We start from the raw sequence: 17,860 nt of genomic DNA on the forward strand, positions 1-17,860 counted from the left end.
AAAGTGGTTATTTAACATATTTAACATAGCTACCGTTCAATGGACATAATTTCATCCATATTTTTAACGCTACTGCAACATTTACCTAAAGAAAAAGTCAGCGCTTAAAGATGTATTTTTATAATCATTTTCAAAACATTTGAATCATTGGTGAAGGGCAATTTATGGATTTTGGTTCACATCACAGCAGTACACAAAGCTGGAGTTTAATGGCAGGCATAATAGTAATTAGTCTATATATACAGAGGTAATGCTGTGCTGTCGCCATAACAAAAATCCACTCGCTTACGCTCCGCCTAAGGGTTAATGACATTGGTACCGCATTTGATTGACAGCCGGATGGGCCAATAGGAGGCATGTGACATAAGCTCGTTGTTACCCTATTTTCGGGAATGTGGTCGACGCTTGACAGGAAAGGTTAGTTGATCAAGAAGACTTAACCACGGTTTGTACCACTGTGAAGTGAAGTTTGTTTTGAAAATAAGTCTCGTGGGATAAACCTTATATTATCGGAGAGCATTTTGGAGTTAAATAACGAGCGCTTTACATCAACAAAATACCAAGAGGAAGTGTTGAAACGTCTGTAATGATCGAAATTAAACGGAAGTAGCTTTGCCTGGCGAGGTAAGGACGAGGGCCGTAACTCTTTACATCCTGACTGTATGTCTGGGGGTCTGGTTTTATGTCTGTCTTTTCTGTTCTTATCATGTGCGATGTTAGTAAATATCAAGTCGTTAGACGCTTTGTTGTCAGTTTAATATGTCGATGAAAGTGTTAAAGAAGTAACTCATCTGAGTCAATACTAGTGCAGAATCAGTCATCATTGGACTTAAATTGTAAATGTAAATGCCGTTACCTGCAAACTGTTGATTTGAATCTTTGTCTGACTGATAATAACTTATAATGAATATTTTAGAGGATGCTAGCTGGCTGTAAAATAACGAAAAGTTGCTTTTTTAAAGCACACTAGCTCCTATTAAACCTTCGCTATTTAAAGTGGTAAGAAAAACACTTAGCGTTGTTTTTTGTGTGTTATTGTTTCTAACTCGCTAAACATTGACATTATTATATTTTTTATGTCTTTGTCATTCTCTGACTGTACAGTAGTTAAATGGTTAAACTTGTTGCTGCTGTGGCTGCAGTTTTGTCGATAGAAATTTGAACGCTTGTACACTGTTATCACAAACTGTATATTTGCCGAACAGAAGTGTTTGGGGTTGCATTAAATTTGATGCGCTTTGCAGAGATCGACCGATGCTGATTATTTTTATGCCCATAACTGCTATGCAGAAGCTTATTCCTGAATTTCACAACAATAAATAAACATACCATATACTAGAAGTACAAACAAATAATGCATATATATATATATATTTTATTAACAACAATATAAGTGAGATTATATTTATGCAAAGTTGTTTTCGTATTTTATTCATTTATTTATTTTTTGGGGGGCAGTGTTTTGAAAAATTTTATAACTTAAATGGTGATTAAAAGCTGTTTAATGAAGTGAGAATTTTTTAAACTGTAAAATGATGGGTGTCAGCACCAATTCAATCAGATCCCATTCTCTCTAACTGATTAAACTGTTGAAAATGATCATGGAACTTACTGAGTGATGGCTACTCATAAAAATCTCAATTTTAGAGGAAATCCAATGGGTAATGCAAAGTTATTGAATTGTAGTTGCCTTGACTTTACGTTTTTCTTCAAAGAGAGACGTGAAATTCCCATTATTATTATTATTATTATTTTTTAATGCATCAAGTAAACATTCCCAAGTAAAAGAGCGACCACAACAATACAGTGCTTTTAGTTGAGTACTGTTTGATTACGTCATCTGGACAATTTGATACTGGTAGCCTGATCCAGTATGGACAAAAGTGACTCTGTGAGAGATATTCAGTTCCTATAGAGGTTTTAGTGGAGAATCCCTTTTAAATAACAGTAATAACCAATCTTTTTTTTTTTTTTAAAAAAGAAAGAAAAAAAGTTATGTTCCCCACCCCTTATCTAAAGATTTTGTCAATTTTGATAATTTGCTAAAATTGTCAATATTGAGACGTTTTATTGCCATAGAGCTTGCATTGGTAGGGAAGCCCATTTTAATTACAGCACTATACTGACTTATAATTTCATAATGGCATCCCTTAAGATTCTATGTCAGCTTCATATTAATTAATCAATAAAACTTTGTCAAAAGACATTTATTTTAAGTAAAGTATTGATCACTCTGAAGCTCTCATCCTGATGTTGGTTAAATAGTCTTTACAAGAGCCTCTTTAGGATATGACTGGTGTCTGTACGGAACTGGCAAAAAAAAAAAAAAAGTGAAAGCAGATTGTGAAGTGAAGTGGGTTTAGTCATATTGAACTGAGGGCAAAGAGAAATGGTGAGATCTTACCGTGTTCTTTGTGTAACCATTGCTGAACATTGCAAATGGAGTTTCCCTTTAGAATAGTACGTGTTGTACAGTATGGTGTTCTGAAACGGGTCATGTTACTGTGGAGTAATAAGGCCTTCATGACAAGAGCAACTACTAAATGTTTTGAAATATGCCACAAAAAGTATTTAAGTTGCCAGAGGCAGTTTTCGGTAAAGAATGAGACACAGTCAAGTCACATCATTCCTGCATGTGTGTCAAAACATAACAGAAAGATATATAGCTCTTGTTATAGCAAGCTGAAGAATGAAATGTTTTTATTTGAAAGTAAAATACAGAAAAACTGAATACTGTTGTAGAGAAATCAAATAGGCCTTGATGTTTTATCATCAGTTAATGGTCAAATAAGATTCTTGTTGTTTGAAGCTAATGATTTCTTTCTAAGAATGATATCAGAAATGTGATTGTCTACAGTTGTGAAAATGATTTTTATATATACGTAGATGTGTTTCATTAAATCATACCTTATATAATCGATGACATATTTGGGAACATTTAAGAAAAGGTAAACTGTTTATAACTTGTAGAGGAATGATTTGCTCATCTTTCTTCTCTGCAGTTATTATACAGAAAAATAAGCCAAAAGCTGTGTGAATTTGATTGCATAAATGAAAAACATTGCAGATTATTACAGGATCAGGTAAAATAACATAATCAAATACTAGAATACAATTAACCTATATGATATAGATATGATGATAACCTTTAACTATTGATAAAGAAGGATCTCCATGATGAAGGAAGCTGTCCATGAAAACTAAACTTACCTCTGTTTTATGTTCATTTGAAAAAGGTTTTCATTGTGGTATTAAGTGCCTGCAAACAGGATAAAACGGTTACAGCAGGTTCCCGCACCTACACACATTTGACGCATATACTCAAGCGGTCTACCAGCAGAACAGGCGCAGGGTCTAAAGCAGTGGAGGAACAGTGTTAACCATGGCTTTATCAGAGAGCAACACGTCAACACCTCAGGAAGTGAGGCCACTGTCATGTAAACAGAAGAATGGCATTGTGATTCGTACCGAAGCAGGTGGAGACAGCTTGCAGGAGAATCGCAAATTTAAACTTTACCCCTCCTCCCAAGTTCCCAAGATGAATTAGGATGGCGTCTTAGAAATGAGAAACTAAAACTGGCATGATTCACAGCAAACTGGAAAGCAGAACTTCTCATAAAATGCAAGTAAAAACATTAGAAAAAAAGGAACTAAATGGAAAGCTCGTAACAAACATCTGGAAAGCTTGCCAAGTTTGGCCATTTAACAATACAGACTGGTTGAGGGGGTCAGTAATGGTTCTGTTTTAAATCAAGATATCAGCCAAAACAAAACAAAGTTCTGCTTAAAGGCATGAGTGCAGAGAGAAGAACATCAATCACTGATACTGACTGATGGATGCTTATTAAAATGCAAAACCTGGGGACAAATAAGGGTCTGAAGGAGATACTTGACCTTTCTAAAATGTTCACTAAATATTTATATAAGCTGAAACTAAAACTAAATAATTATATAAGCTGTTTTATTACCTATTCATTTTTAAAATTAGGGTTTGCATTTTTTATTTTGCTATTTTTATTTGGAAAGTATTTAAATAATTTAATTTTATTAAATGTAATAATTGTAACTCAGACTGTTAGGCTGATCGTTACGTTTCGTGACTCTTATGTGACAGTGTCACATAATAACTCTGATGTGCGAGGTTTTATTAAGTAATTATTAGTAGTAAAATTAAATAAGCAAAATTAGATAGACATGGTTTATTTGTGTATTAAAAAACAGTTGCAAATCACTCAATACTAGGGCCTAACTGATTTGGGACTAAATGATGGTTGATACATTGATATTTCTCATAAATTAAAATGTTTTGGTGCAATAACTTTTTTGTTAAGCATGGACATTTTTTACATTTCTGGGTTTCTCAGACTGATAACATCAGACAGAAGACAGAACAATGTCAAATTTACCATAAACGCTGCATTAGAAACACCCTCACATTAGTGTGAACTCTTTTTTTTTTTGTAATACAAAAAATAGATATAAAAAAAAACATACATAAAAAAAATATATATATTTAAATAAAAAAAAAACCTTTATATATATATATATATATATATATTTTTTTTTTTTTAAATGTACAATGTACATTTATAACACTATACTTTGTATCATATCACATATATATATATGCTGATCACCATTAAACGCATCATCACAATCCTGAGAAAAGTGTCCATTTGTTAGATTTTTTTAGCAAACATCAATTTAACCCATTGTGCCAACATTATTACAGTGATAAATGGATTCAGTTGTTATATATAACACACACACAAAATAATGATTTATTCCTATAATGCTCAAAGTAATCGCATGCAGAATTTACCCTTTCAGTTAAAGTACTTTCTGCTCAGGCTGTGAGGTGAATGTGATGAATGTTGATTGAATTTGTGATCTCATTATACTAATATTTCATAAAACCAAACCAATTGTCTCAGTTTGTTCAGCTTCTTGAATTCGCTAAAGCCACTTTAACGACTAATTTGGTCATTAACTGGTTCCAATTAGATTTATTTTTCAGCAAAGTTTGTTTTTGCATTCATTCATCTCAGGAAAGTCCTTTCACATGCCAGCAGGGATCTTGGCATCTAAACACAAATTGATCCAAACCATCCGATGCAGTATCAAAATTTTTTCACTTCCCTCAATTCTACAGAATCATGAATAGAATCTGTTGAATTAAATAGCTACTTGTGAGGGCACCTATTGAGAGGACATCAAGTTTGTTGTACTTCTGTTGATTCTATAGAATCTGGAATAGAATCTGCAGCTACTGTCAGGGCAGTATATTCAAAGAATATTCAAATTGTGATGTTATAACAACAGATTACATGATATATTGCAAATTATAATTAGAATATTCAAATTGTGGCATATTAAAATGTTGTCTAGATTTCATTAGCCCTGCGGGATCAGATTAAAAAAGCCACTTTATTTAACAGAAAAAAAAAGAGCAAGATGCAGTTTTCTCTCTTCACGTTTGTCTCTTTTTCATCATACTTACCTGTGTGTTTGTGATCATCATGGCCAGCTGTTAGTCCCAAGATTTGAGTTCAACACCCTCCAGTCCAGTTTTACAATTATAATGATGCTGCCTTTCTGAAGTATCAGTAGTACAGAGTACTGGCTGACTGACAGATGGCTGCTTTCAAATGATCACACATGCATATGAATGAATGGCAAAATGGACATCTTGGTCAAAATGCTTGTCTTAGTGAGCTGTTAATGTAAACACAAAAGGTTACAAAACACGAGGTTACAGAAGAAATCCTGTTAATGAAAAGTATTAACATGTAGAAACATTACAAACATGTTAAGAACAAATTCAGCATTTTAGAATGATTCCTTAAGAATCATGTGACACTGAGGACTGGAGTAATGGCTGCTGAAAATTCAGCTTTGCTATCACAGAAATAAATGACATTTTAAAATGTATTCAAATAGGTAGTTTAAAATGGTACTAATTTTTTTTCAATATAACTGTTTTACTGTATATTTGATCAAATAAATGCAGCCTTGGTGAACATAAGTGACTTCTTTCAAAAACATTTTCAAATCTTAATGACCCAAAACTTTTGACCTGTATTGTAATTGATTGTTTATTTGAAAATAGATAATCTATTTTTGCTTAAAAAATACTGGAAAATACGTCTCTATTAAGTAAAATAGCTTTAAAGTTGGACAAAAATCATTCTAAGTTGCTTTAATTTATTCCTATTTACATTATTATTGTTCTTTTTTAATAAAGGAGTGTGTTCGTAAGAATAATAGTTTTTGTTGTAGTACTGTTGGTATTGACACTAAAATTATTGCTATTATGACAACCCTATATTGACCAACTTATTGCTCAAAAATCAATGTGAAATGTGATTTATGGTTCATTCATTTATGATGTTATAAATGTAAGCTTTTGGAAATGGTATGTTACAGTATTTCCAAAGCAGTAAACCATTGCTCATCAAAGCAGGGACCCACAGTTCATCAATAAATCTCTGTGTTACCTCTGTTTATCCTGCAGTGTCTGGATGCCAGAACTAGCAGTCATGGACCTGGGCAGGCAGCTGTGTGGGAAGATGAAAAAACAGAGGAAGGCAGAGATGACCGTTCTGACTGTAATGAAAGGACTGGAAATCCACTTCTACCTGCCTGACACACACCAGCTCGAGTACTTAAAAGACTGCCACACTGCGGAAGACCTGTGCGTGGAGGCTGCCAAGAGATGCCGTAAGTGTTTGGACAGCCACCTATTTAGAGTGCTAAAGTATTGCACTATATAGAGTGCTAAAGTATGCACTATAAAGTATTGTATTCTAATGCATCTCTGAGGACATAGATGGGGGGTCATGAATCATGATGGAATATTTTCTTAGCAGTGATGCATCATTTCATCATAACTATTTGGATGGGAATAGTTGTCAAAGCAAAGTTGAGTTACAGAGCATCTGTGATTTCATGTGCACTTTTATCAGTGTACTATTTTTGTTCTTTTTCCATCAAGTGAGCTGTAGAAAGAATATTGCACTAAAAAATAGGGTTTTTACAGCTCAAAATCAATATGTGCATAAAAAGGGACATTTTTTTCATGCATTCGGTTTCATATTTTGATTGTGCGATTGAGGAATGGGGCTTTTGTACCGTCAGCTTTTCACAGAATACAAAAGAGGAACTTAAAAGGGTTTTTACTGTTGGTATCATCATGTGACATGGGTGGATTATGGCAGGACATTGACTTTAGCATGAGAAGCACTGTGACTGACTGCTCTGTCCGCCCCTTTCCATCTCCCAATGGAACACTACATCTGTCTATTTGGCTCTTGATCAGTATTCAGCCACAAAATGGCTGCTGGGTTTAAGTATCACATCCATAATTTCCTCAAAGTTACAGCCAAGGACAAAAACGGGCTTGGACAGTGAGAGAGGAAAGGGAAGTTTATATTAGACAAGAACGCAGCTGCTGGAGAGGAACTACGATGGTGTTTGTTTCACACAGTTTTTTTTCACACTCTGTAGTTAGCTACTGGTTTTACTTTAAAGGTTATGTATTCAGTACTCCTTTTTTTTTTCACTAGTCCAGCTGATAAAATATTTCTAAGATGCACTAACCATGCCAAGATTGTGGGTTCAACTCCCAGGGAACAAATGTATATCTTGAATTCACTGTAAGTTAATAGCTAATACTGAAATAAACATAAATGAAAACCTTTATATGTTAGCCTTACTGTTTTTGTTCTTTAATTTGTTCCATTTTCATTTTGTTGTTGTTTTATTCATACTCCTTGCTTTGTATATTATGTTAAATACCTAAAATAAAATATATATATAAAAAAACTTTGTAGACATAAAAAGCTAATAAAAGTAAAACAAACATACTAAAATTAAACAGAAATTAAAATGAAAACATAGAAATAACTCATTCAAACGAAATTGCTCAAGCTTTGTGATCTGTAACTTTAGTACATCAGGTCATCAAACTAAAACCAAATGTACCGTATCTTTTTCCTTTTGCATAGGAGATGTGCAAACCTTTGACCCACTTTTGTTTCATGTTCCAGTAAAAGCTTGTCAAATACTTTTTAAACTTTTCTCATAAACCGTCATTAGCTATGAGTATTTCCTCTTAGGCATCATCTGATGAGGTTATTTGCTGCTGAGAACTGTAAGAATGGCAGGTATAAAAATAACCTGGTTCTAGAATCAGGCTCTAATTGTAATATGTTTTTCCCCAGACATCTCACCTTTGTGTCACAACTTGTTTGCATTGTATGAAGAGAGCCAGGATCTTTGGTATGCTCCCAATCATGTGTTCAAGATCACGGAGGAGACCAGCATTAAACTTCATTACCGTATGAGGTGAGTGGGCACAACTGAATGATGCTCCCAAAGCTCCCAAAATGTGAGATTTTGGGGTTTACAGATAAAAAAAATGATAAAATTTCAACAGACTTTTTTTTTTTTAACATGCAAAAAACATGGAACATGAATTGAAATTATAGTATGCTTTAAAAATGTTGCAACTAATGGTGTGTTAAAAATTTGCAACCAGTTTTAGTTATTATGTAGCAACTTTATTGCATTACATTTTTAAAGCACATCCAACATTAAATTAAAAATTCAAAACTGCTGTTCAAAAACCCAATTAGAAATTCCAGGGAGAACCTATGGCTCATATAATTCTAATTCTCATGCAAGTTTTTTGTCTACAAGCTGAACGATTAAGATTTTTGGCATTGTGTGACATTATTTTAATGACGATTAAGAACATTTTCACTACCAAATTCTCATTAATGTAATAAGAAAAAGTATATATATACACACATACATATATGTATGTCTTATAATAATAATAATAATATATATATATATATATATATATATATATATATATATATATATATATATATATATATACATATATATATATATATATATATATATATATATATATATATATATATATATATATATATATATATATATATATATATATATATATATATATATATATATATATATATATATATATATATATATATACATATATATATATATATATATATATATATATATATATATACATACATATATATATGTATGTCTTATAATAATAATAATAATAATAATAATAATAATAATAATAATAATAATAATAATAATAATAATAATAGTAATAATAAGATATAATTGAATGCAATTTAAAAAAATGTTTTCTTTTGTCTTTTTAAAGTGAAAAATAACCTGGACATTTATTGATTGGTTTAGTGAAATTTATTGTTTGATGTCAGTGTTCTGTTAAAGGTGCCGTAAGTGATTTCTGGCAAAAGCTGCTGATATTTGAAATTACCAACATAAACACGTTCCTAACCAAAAGGATCGCACATCTTGATGCCTCCGCCCCCACATTCACATACTCTTTATGCAACACATGGAACAATTCTTAAAGGGAAACCAAAAGAAAAAACACTATATTAGGAGAATGTTCTCTCACTTTTCATACACCCTTTGGGAGCCGATGTTTGAAACGGACAGTGGAGAAGGTTTAGACGTTCCAGACTTTATAAGGCGTGGAAATCAATGTCTCTTTATCATAGCTGAATGAAGGAAAATAATAATGCAACTGAAACAAACAAGCAAAGATGACACACAAGTATATTCAAGCAAAGGACATCATATCTTATTACTGTGAATCACAAAACCTACATTACTTATGTATAGAGAAGAAATAAAGCAACCTTCTCCGTCTTTCGGATGAGCCGTTAAACCGACGTCCTGACTGTCTGTGGTCATTAAAAAATCCCATGGCACTACTAGTAAAGAGTAGGGGTGTCTTGGGCAAATTGGCGCCACAGACCTTTGTCAATCATGGCCTCCTAATAATCCCCATCCACTTGATTGGCTCTATGACTCTCTCTCCACTCCACCTGTAGCTGGTGTGTGGTGAGTGCACTGGTGCTGTTGTACTGTACTGTGGCTGCCGTCGCATCATCCAGGTGGATGCTACACACTGGTGGTGTTTGAGGAGAGACCCCCCCTGCCACATGATTGTAAAGCCCTTTGGGTGTACAGCAATACACAATAAAGCCCTATATATATGCATCATTCATTCATTCATTCATTCATTCATTCAGTCATTCATTCAATCATTCAATCATTCATTTATCTGTTTTCTGGCTTCCTAGTCTCTCCAGCTCTGGAAAGTTTCTGACAATTTAATTTTTTTTGTGCAGTTCCCTAGCCTGATCGTAACCTTTCGTTTTAAAGTTACATTCCCCTGACCCTTTTCTCTTTTGTATTCTCTACCATCTCTCACTTTCTGTAGTCATTCTCCTGATGAGTCATTCATGAGTGTATACACCCCTTTGGCTTTGCTGTGTTTTGGTGCTCGGTCAAATCCACTTTCCAGCAGCGTTTCTTAAAATCACTTACTGCACCTTAAATAATAGCCAATATTGTTTAGTTTAATTGAAATGCTAGAAATACATATGGACAGTACAGAGCCCTGTTGCACACCTGTTACAAATCTGTTACAATCCCTTTTAGAACAAAACAATAATAAAATAAAAACATAAATAAACAAAGAAACAAATCCCTTGACATGGTTTCAAGCTGCTCTTATTCTGAAAGACATTTCATTGTTCAATAAAATGTAAATCTTGCAAAGTAAAACATAGGATCCCCTCAATTTCCCCTTTTCACCAGTGAAACTAAGATAAGAGTCAATTACTGTATACAAAATGAGTGGTGGGTAAAGAATCGCTGTCTCCCTGTGTGAAGCTTACCTGTTGTGCACACAAACAGTTTATGGTCAACCTTTGCACACCCTCTCTTCCTCTGTGGCATATAGCACACTTTTCTCACTCATGCTGCTTCCTGTTTACAATGAGCTCTCGTTCGCGTGGCAATGGGATGGTGTAGTTGTTCTTTTCTCTGTTTATTGTTGACACATGATTTGGTGCATGTAGCCTGTGCATCTTATTTACCATATGTTACTATATTTACATAGTGTAAGCCTTTGTTGTGATCCTTTATGTAAAGTTCTGTATGTTTTTGTACGCTATCAGCTACTGTCATCATGATTTTCTGACCACATTCATGATCATGACACATTTGTGTACACACACACACACACACACACACATTTGTGCATATTTGCCTACTTGTACTTGTACTTAATTTTTCTTTTGTCAGTCATACTGGGATATTTCTTAAACTACGACAGTAATACTATATTGCTCTATTATATATAATTTTTTTTGCATAATTTGACAGAAATATTCTGTTCACTGATATTTACCTTTATTCATCATGGTTTTCTTCACACATTTAGTATATTGTATGATCTTCAATGACACTGTTGCTTCCTAGGTACATTTGTACACTAACTTTTGTTAAAACTTTGGTTGAAATTTATTAAAAATGAATGTAGCATTTTTACACAGTAAATATTGAAATAATTAAATTCAAATGTAAACTTAACAGGCATTTGAACAGTAGCAAAAATAAATGCTTACTGAAAATGTTCGTTGTGACAGATGTGAAAATAGAAAAAGTTCAAATGTGTTTAGCTTTATTTAAAAAAACATCCATGAATCCCTTAACAACTGATTTGATTTGTTTACACAGGTTTTATTTCACAAACTGGCATGGCACTAGTGAGACAGAATCTCCAGTTTGGAGACATTCACTTTGCAAGCAGAAAGGGGTTTTAGTCACTGAGAAGGGCCCTGAGGGGACACCTCTACTGGATGCTGCATCTCTTGACTACCTGTTTGCGCAGGTGAGTACAGGAACCACCTGAGGTATCACTTACATGGTTGTTCATGTCACCATGACAACTTCAAACAAAAGTAATATTGCCTGTTTTTCACTACAGGAGCATTGTGGTTTGATGATTATTCAAATACTCTCTCGTGTGGTATCTGTTGTTATTATGTTGGTTGTTTTCTAAGTCTGATATGTATTTAAACATCTTTTTTTGCTGCTATTTATTCAAATATACTGGGCTGTTATGAACACTATTGTAAAATAGTGTGTGTGTGTGTGTGTGTGAGAGAGATCATGTTAACTTTTTTTGTTATGTTTTAGGGCCAATATGACTTTCTGAGGGGACTTGCTCCAGTGCGCACTCCCCAGAGTGAGATGGAGCATCATGAGATAGAGAACGAGTGTTTGGGAATGGCTGTTTTGGCCATTACCCATCATGCCAAGAGCAATAATCTGCCTTCATCAGGAGCTGGAGCTGAGACAAGGTGACCCATACAATCTTCTTTATACAACATATTTGCAAAATGATCTACACTGATAATATTTAAATGCCACTTCCAACCATTCTGAGGTCAAGTATTTTTGTATTTTAATGCTGTCATTGACCAATCAGATTCAGAGAGAAGTGTACTGTAATAAATACTAGAATTGCTGTATGTGTTAATGAGTGCTAAAAAGGAAGCATCATATTGGTTTTCTGATTTAAAGCAAGTGAATTTATTCAGCCTTCTTCTCTATCTTTGTAGCTACAAGCGATTCATTCCAGACAGTCTGAACCGGACCATTAAGCAGCGTAACTTCCTCACACGCATACGCATCAGCAATGTTTTCAGAAATTTCCTCAACGAATTCAATAGCAAGACCATCCAGGACAGCAACATAACCCTCTATGACCTGAAGGTCAAGTATCTCTCCACTCTTGAAACACTGACCCAGGGCCTGGGTCGGGAGACTATTGAGCCCAAGAGCCTGAAAGTATCAGCTGAGAGCGAGGGATTTCCGGCCCACACACTTCCTTTAGGGGATGACGGACTGGGCTATGAAGTGCAGGTGTCCGGAACCACTGGAATATCCTGGAGGAGAAAGCCTGTACCAGTGAGTTTAGCGCTTTAGGTTTTGAGAGCTTGTAGATTTGTAAAATATTACAAATTTATCAGCAATTCTGGATTTTATGTTATGGATTGTTAAAGTTCTGGTTTTTTACGCTTTTTGAATAGAATCTTCTGATAGTGAAAGACAAAACCAAATCTAAAAAGAACAAGGCTGACAACAAGCAGAAGAATGACAAAAGGAAAGACAGCGGATGGACAATTTTCTCGGACTTTTACGAAATCACCCACATCGTCATTAAGGAGTCTTGTGTCACAATTTACAGACAAGACAATAAAACCATGGTAATTTTGTCATTTCAGTTTCTGCTGCACTGTGTCCTAACCAGGAACATTTTGATTCCAGCACAAGCGTTCAAGCTGAATATGATACAGTCATAACCAGTCAGAGAATATTTGATATTTAATGTAGTGGAATTTGAAGTCTGATTTGTGGACCAAGAAGATTTAATTATAGGCAGGGTTTTACAATATAGCTGTGTTTAGTTATCAGCAAAATATGTTATTTATTGTGGCAAGTTAGGACGACAACTCTGCACCTGGTCAGAATATGGTGTAAAACTTCCATTGCTCAAAAAAGGTTATGATTCATACTGATATGATCCATAAATCAACAGGCATGACTAAAGAATTCATGTGTATAATAATACATTTCATTGGATGAAGTAGTTTGTAGTGACAGGTATGTTATAGTTCTTATCCTACAAAGGTATTCCTCTTCTTTGCTCCACAGGAGTTGGACCTGTTTTATCGTGACGCTGCTTTGTCCTTTGCTGCCCTGGTTGATGGTTACTTCAGATTGACTGTAGATGCTCATCATTACCTGTGCACTGAAGTCGCACCCTCATCAGTGGTCCAGAATTTAGAAAATGGCTGTCATGGACCTATCTGGTATGACCATATTAGCATACTTTGGTTATAGATGTCCAAGTCAAGGATCACACAGATAGTTTTAATTGAGCATTAAATTGAGCAGTAGTGACTTTTACATTGTCACAAAGAAAAGTAGTTCAATAAATGCTCTTCTTTTCAACTCTCTGTTCAGCAAATAGTCCTAAAAATGTATCACTGGTTTCACAAAATATTAAGCAACACAACTGTTAAATTAAAAATACATCTTAACATATATTCGGATGGAAAATAAATTGTAATAATATTTCACAATATCACTGTTTTTAATCTATTTTTGATCAAATAAATTCACCCTTGGTGAGCAGAAGAGACTCAGATCATGTTCCATGAAGATATTTTGTAAATTTCCTACTGTAAATTTATCAAAACTTAATTTTTGATTAGTAATATACATTGTTAAGAATTCATTTGGACAACTTCAAAGGTGATTTTCACAGTATTTTTATTTTTTTGCACCCTCAGATTCCAGATTTTCAAAAAGTTGTATCTCGGCCAAATATTGTCCTATCCTAACAAACCATACATCAATGGAAAGCTTATTTATTCAGTTGTATAAATCTCAATTTCAAAAAATTGACACTTAAGACTTGCGAGGTTTTGTGGTCCAGGGTCACAAATATCTTGAACTCAAACTTTTGAATTGTTGTGTAAATGCTGCAGTAATTACTACAGTAATTAAATATAAGTACATGCATATTTCTATGACCATTGTAATGTGACTCTGTAAAGTGTTACCAGTTTAGTATCATTGCTATTTGTCAACTATTAGACTTTCAAGAATGTGCTTGTGTATCAAGCAGCAAAGACATGACACAAGTATGAATAATGGATCAAAAACAAGAAGAATTCAGTGGCAATAAGAAATGTAATACCGCTCGACAATGAAGTCATGAAGTCAAGATGCATTTGGTTGGGTTTATTTAGTGAAAATCGTTAATATAGATGCTTGTCTAACATAAACTACTAACAGTTAAGTTCATGAGTTGGATTTGGTGGAAATTAAAATCGATAGCACTTTGTGTTATGTCTAAGCACCTTATAATCATGGTAAAATAATGTTTGGCTTTAAATGCTGTAGTTATTTAGTAGTAGATTGGATTATAACAGCTGTCTTTCAGGAAAGTAATTTTTGGACTTGTACTGTCTGTTTTCTCTACAGCACAGAGTATGCTATTCATAAACTTCGTCAGGAGGGAAATGAAGAAGGAACCTATGTCCTGCGCTGGAGCTGCACAGACTATAACTACATCATCATGACTGTTGTCTGCATTGAGGTACACACACACACACATACATACACCAATCACAGAAGTCTAGTTTAATTTGTACAGTTGGGATAAACATTTTTGTGTAATCAGTAATCTGGGAACTGAAACCCTTTGTCCTGTTTGTCTTGCTTGGACAGGACAAGTCTTGAATTGCTCAGATTTTCTTGTGGTATTCTCTGCAGGAAATCAAGAAGATCTGGTTCTTGTTGTACACTCTCCCTAACCATGACAAATGTGTTCATATGAAATATAACACTCATTCTCTGTCAAATATTGCAACACCAAATTTTGGCGTGTGAAAATGCTTTTTTTAGAAGTTAGCCATGAATAGCAATTGGGATCTTGCGTTTGGCTACGTTTACACGACAGCAATGTAGTCAAAAACTGAAAAGTTTTTATCATGCGTTTTTAAAAAGATTCACGTATACACGGCAACATTTTCAAAATGATTCATGTTTACACATATCCACGAAAACGGCCAAAAACGCTGTAATATGCCAGGTCAGTATTTGGTGCTGTCAACTTGTTAGTAAACAGTACCTGTAGGGAAGTGACAATTATATGTTGTATATGATGAGTCTCTGCTGTTGGTTGTAATATTGGTGAAGTAAATCCACACTTTGCTGAAGAAGCGTTAGCAAACTCTTGAGCAGCAACAACAGTATCATGTACTCTGCCAATGTTGTGTATGTTTGTTCACGCCTGCGTTTAAAATTGACACATACTGCATCTACATACCTAACACATGCTACGCGAAACCTGTTTTCAAAGATATGCGTTTTCAGTCCCCAAAACGCAGTTGTCGTGTAAACGAACAGGCAGAACGCATTAAAAGTTTCCCATTTTTGGCTGAAAACGTTGTAGTGTAAACGGCCCCTTAGTGTTTGTAGCTTTGAGGACAATTTTTTGGACCGGATCAGTCCAAGACAATGCATCCATTTTCTGATTTTCTTGGCAGTTATTTAGTGTGAGAACTGTATTACACTGTATAAGTAGCTGGAGCAGAACCACAAACCACATTGGGGCTGTTACACAAGCTGGATCAGAGACTGATGCACTGTTTCCTTGCATTGCTTTTCCGTGACAACTCCCTTGTTCAGCATGCTGTACAAATAGAATTGTGTTGATTTGACTGAGCTGAACTGTAATGATCAACAGAAAGTATATAAGTTTGTTAAATACATATGCAGGATTAACAAAGAAACAAGGAAATAAATGCACACATAGTGTCATGAAAGGTTTTCTGTATGTTTAATATTATCAGCATTATGTACAAAGTCACCTTCAGAAACCCAACATCTCACTGCCAACCAAAAGCAAACTTACCTTATCTTAAGGCAGATCGGTTTACAGCCACCCAACATTTGTTTAACAAATCCTGTTCTCTCCCTTCACTATTCTTCTCATGCACCATTTCTCTTGACATTTTCTTTTGTGCTTTATCATGTTTTTCCCCTTTTTTCTGTCTCTCATGTATTTCTTCTCCTTCTTTCAGATGGACCTATGTGAATCCAGGCCTGTTCCCCAGTATAAGAACTTCCAAATTGAAACTAGTCCGCAAGGTTACAGACTGTATGGGACAGATACATTTAGGCCCACTCTGAAGGAGCTTTTAGAGCACCTACAGGGCCAGAACCTGCGCACAGAGAACCTGCGCTTCCAGCTGCGTCGTTGCTGCCCACCACAACCCAGAGGTACCAGCACTCACTCTGTTCAATCGGTCATGTGATAGAGGGCCACCTATGCAGTATCATTGAGAGATGGAGATAATCCATCCATATATTCCATCTCAGTCAATCATTTATTCATCCATCCAAATCAAACATCTCATACATCTTTCTGTCTGTCCATTCAGTCTGGCCATCCATCTCAATTGAACACCTCCTACATTGGTCTATCTAGCTGGCCAACCATCCATCCCAAATATGTCATACATTGATCTGTCTATCAGTCCTTCCATCCATCCCAAACCCCTCATACAATGATGTTTTCATTTGATTTAAAATAAATTTAATGCACAGCCTATTCGGATAGGCTGGTATTTCCACTCGAAAAAGCCCCTAGAATCTCTCTGTGGAGCCATTGATAGATTGCAGTCTTAACACATTGTCCTATGTGAATAGTCCTGTCTTATACTGAAACTGAAATCAGAAGTCATTGCTTTGCCAAATTTACTAGAAGCTGCTAGCTGAATTGTCAGGATTTTCCAGTGTTCAATGTGAACTGGTGCCCGATGAATGGATCTCAGTGTTTTCTTGATGGGCATTTGTTAAATTGTTGAGCAGTTATGAGGATGTGAGGATTTTGGTGTGGTGTGTGAAATACGCTATTGAAATCTGCAGATGACATATTTACTAGCCTTTTATTGCCAGTAATAATCGATACCTCTTGCATCTGTTGAAAAACCACCTACAACAATTTTGTGTTAACATATTAATTTTCAACATGACAGTTCAGTTGAGTTTTCAGTAAATATACAGGTAAAAAGTTAGGCAAATTAAATATAAAAAATACATCTCTGTAAATAAGTGCTGCTAGTGCAAACGGACTAGAAAGTGTGATTAAAAAATAAAAAACTTTGACAGTTCTCTAAGTAAACTAGATTATCATAAGCTTTAAAGACTTGGTATGATGCTGTAACAGGAAAAGACACGCCTTAATGAAGTTATCGATTTGACAGTCTTTTACTTTTCGTAATTTGAATATTCTTTAGAGTTTTTCTTTTCTTGATTCACAAATAGAAATATAGTTCTGAAATGACAAAAGGATGAGTGATGAGAGATGACAATAGAATTCCTGTTTTTGGCTGAACAA

The 17,860-nt window shown here is 34.6% G+C and overlaps 1 protein-coding gene across 1 annotated transcript in view; it reads left to right on the forward strand.

Moving 5' to 3' along the window:
- The first annotated feature begins 368 nt into the window (after nucleotides 1-368).
- LOC109046575 (tyrosine-protein kinase JAK1-like) overlaps nucleotides 369-17,860 on the forward strand; it is a 35,847-nt gene continuing 18,355 nt past the window's right edge. The window contains exons 1-10 of the mRNA XM_042725980.1: nucleotides 369-624; nucleotides 6,515-6,720; nucleotides 8,223-8,346; nucleotides 11,617-11,770; nucleotides 12,079-12,242; nucleotides 12,504-12,852; nucleotides 12,975-13,151; nucleotides 13,600-13,757; nucleotides 14,938-15,052; nucleotides 16,542-16,740. Coding sequence (XP_042581914.1) covers nucleotides 6,522-6,720; nucleotides 8,223-8,346; nucleotides 11,617-11,770; nucleotides 12,079-12,242; nucleotides 12,504-12,852; nucleotides 12,975-13,151; nucleotides 13,600-13,757; nucleotides 14,938-15,052; nucleotides 16,542-16,740 — 1,639 coding nt within the window. The 5' untranslated portion in view covers nucleotides 369-624; nucleotides 6,515-6,521. The remainder of the gene's footprint in view (nucleotides 625-6,514; nucleotides 6,721-8,222; nucleotides 8,347-11,616; nucleotides 11,771-12,078; nucleotides 12,243-12,503; nucleotides 12,853-12,974; nucleotides 13,152-13,599; nucleotides 13,758-14,937; nucleotides 15,053-16,541; nucleotides 16,741-17,860) is intronic.

The sequence above is a fragment of the Cyprinus carpio genome, chromosome B6 (genome assembly GCF_018340385.1).
Source record: "Cyprinus carpio isolate SPL01 chromosome B6, ASM1834038v1, whole genome shotgun sequence".
Lineage (NCBI taxonomy): Eukaryota > Metazoa > Chordata > Actinopteri > Cypriniformes > Cyprinidae > Cyprinus > Cyprinus carpio.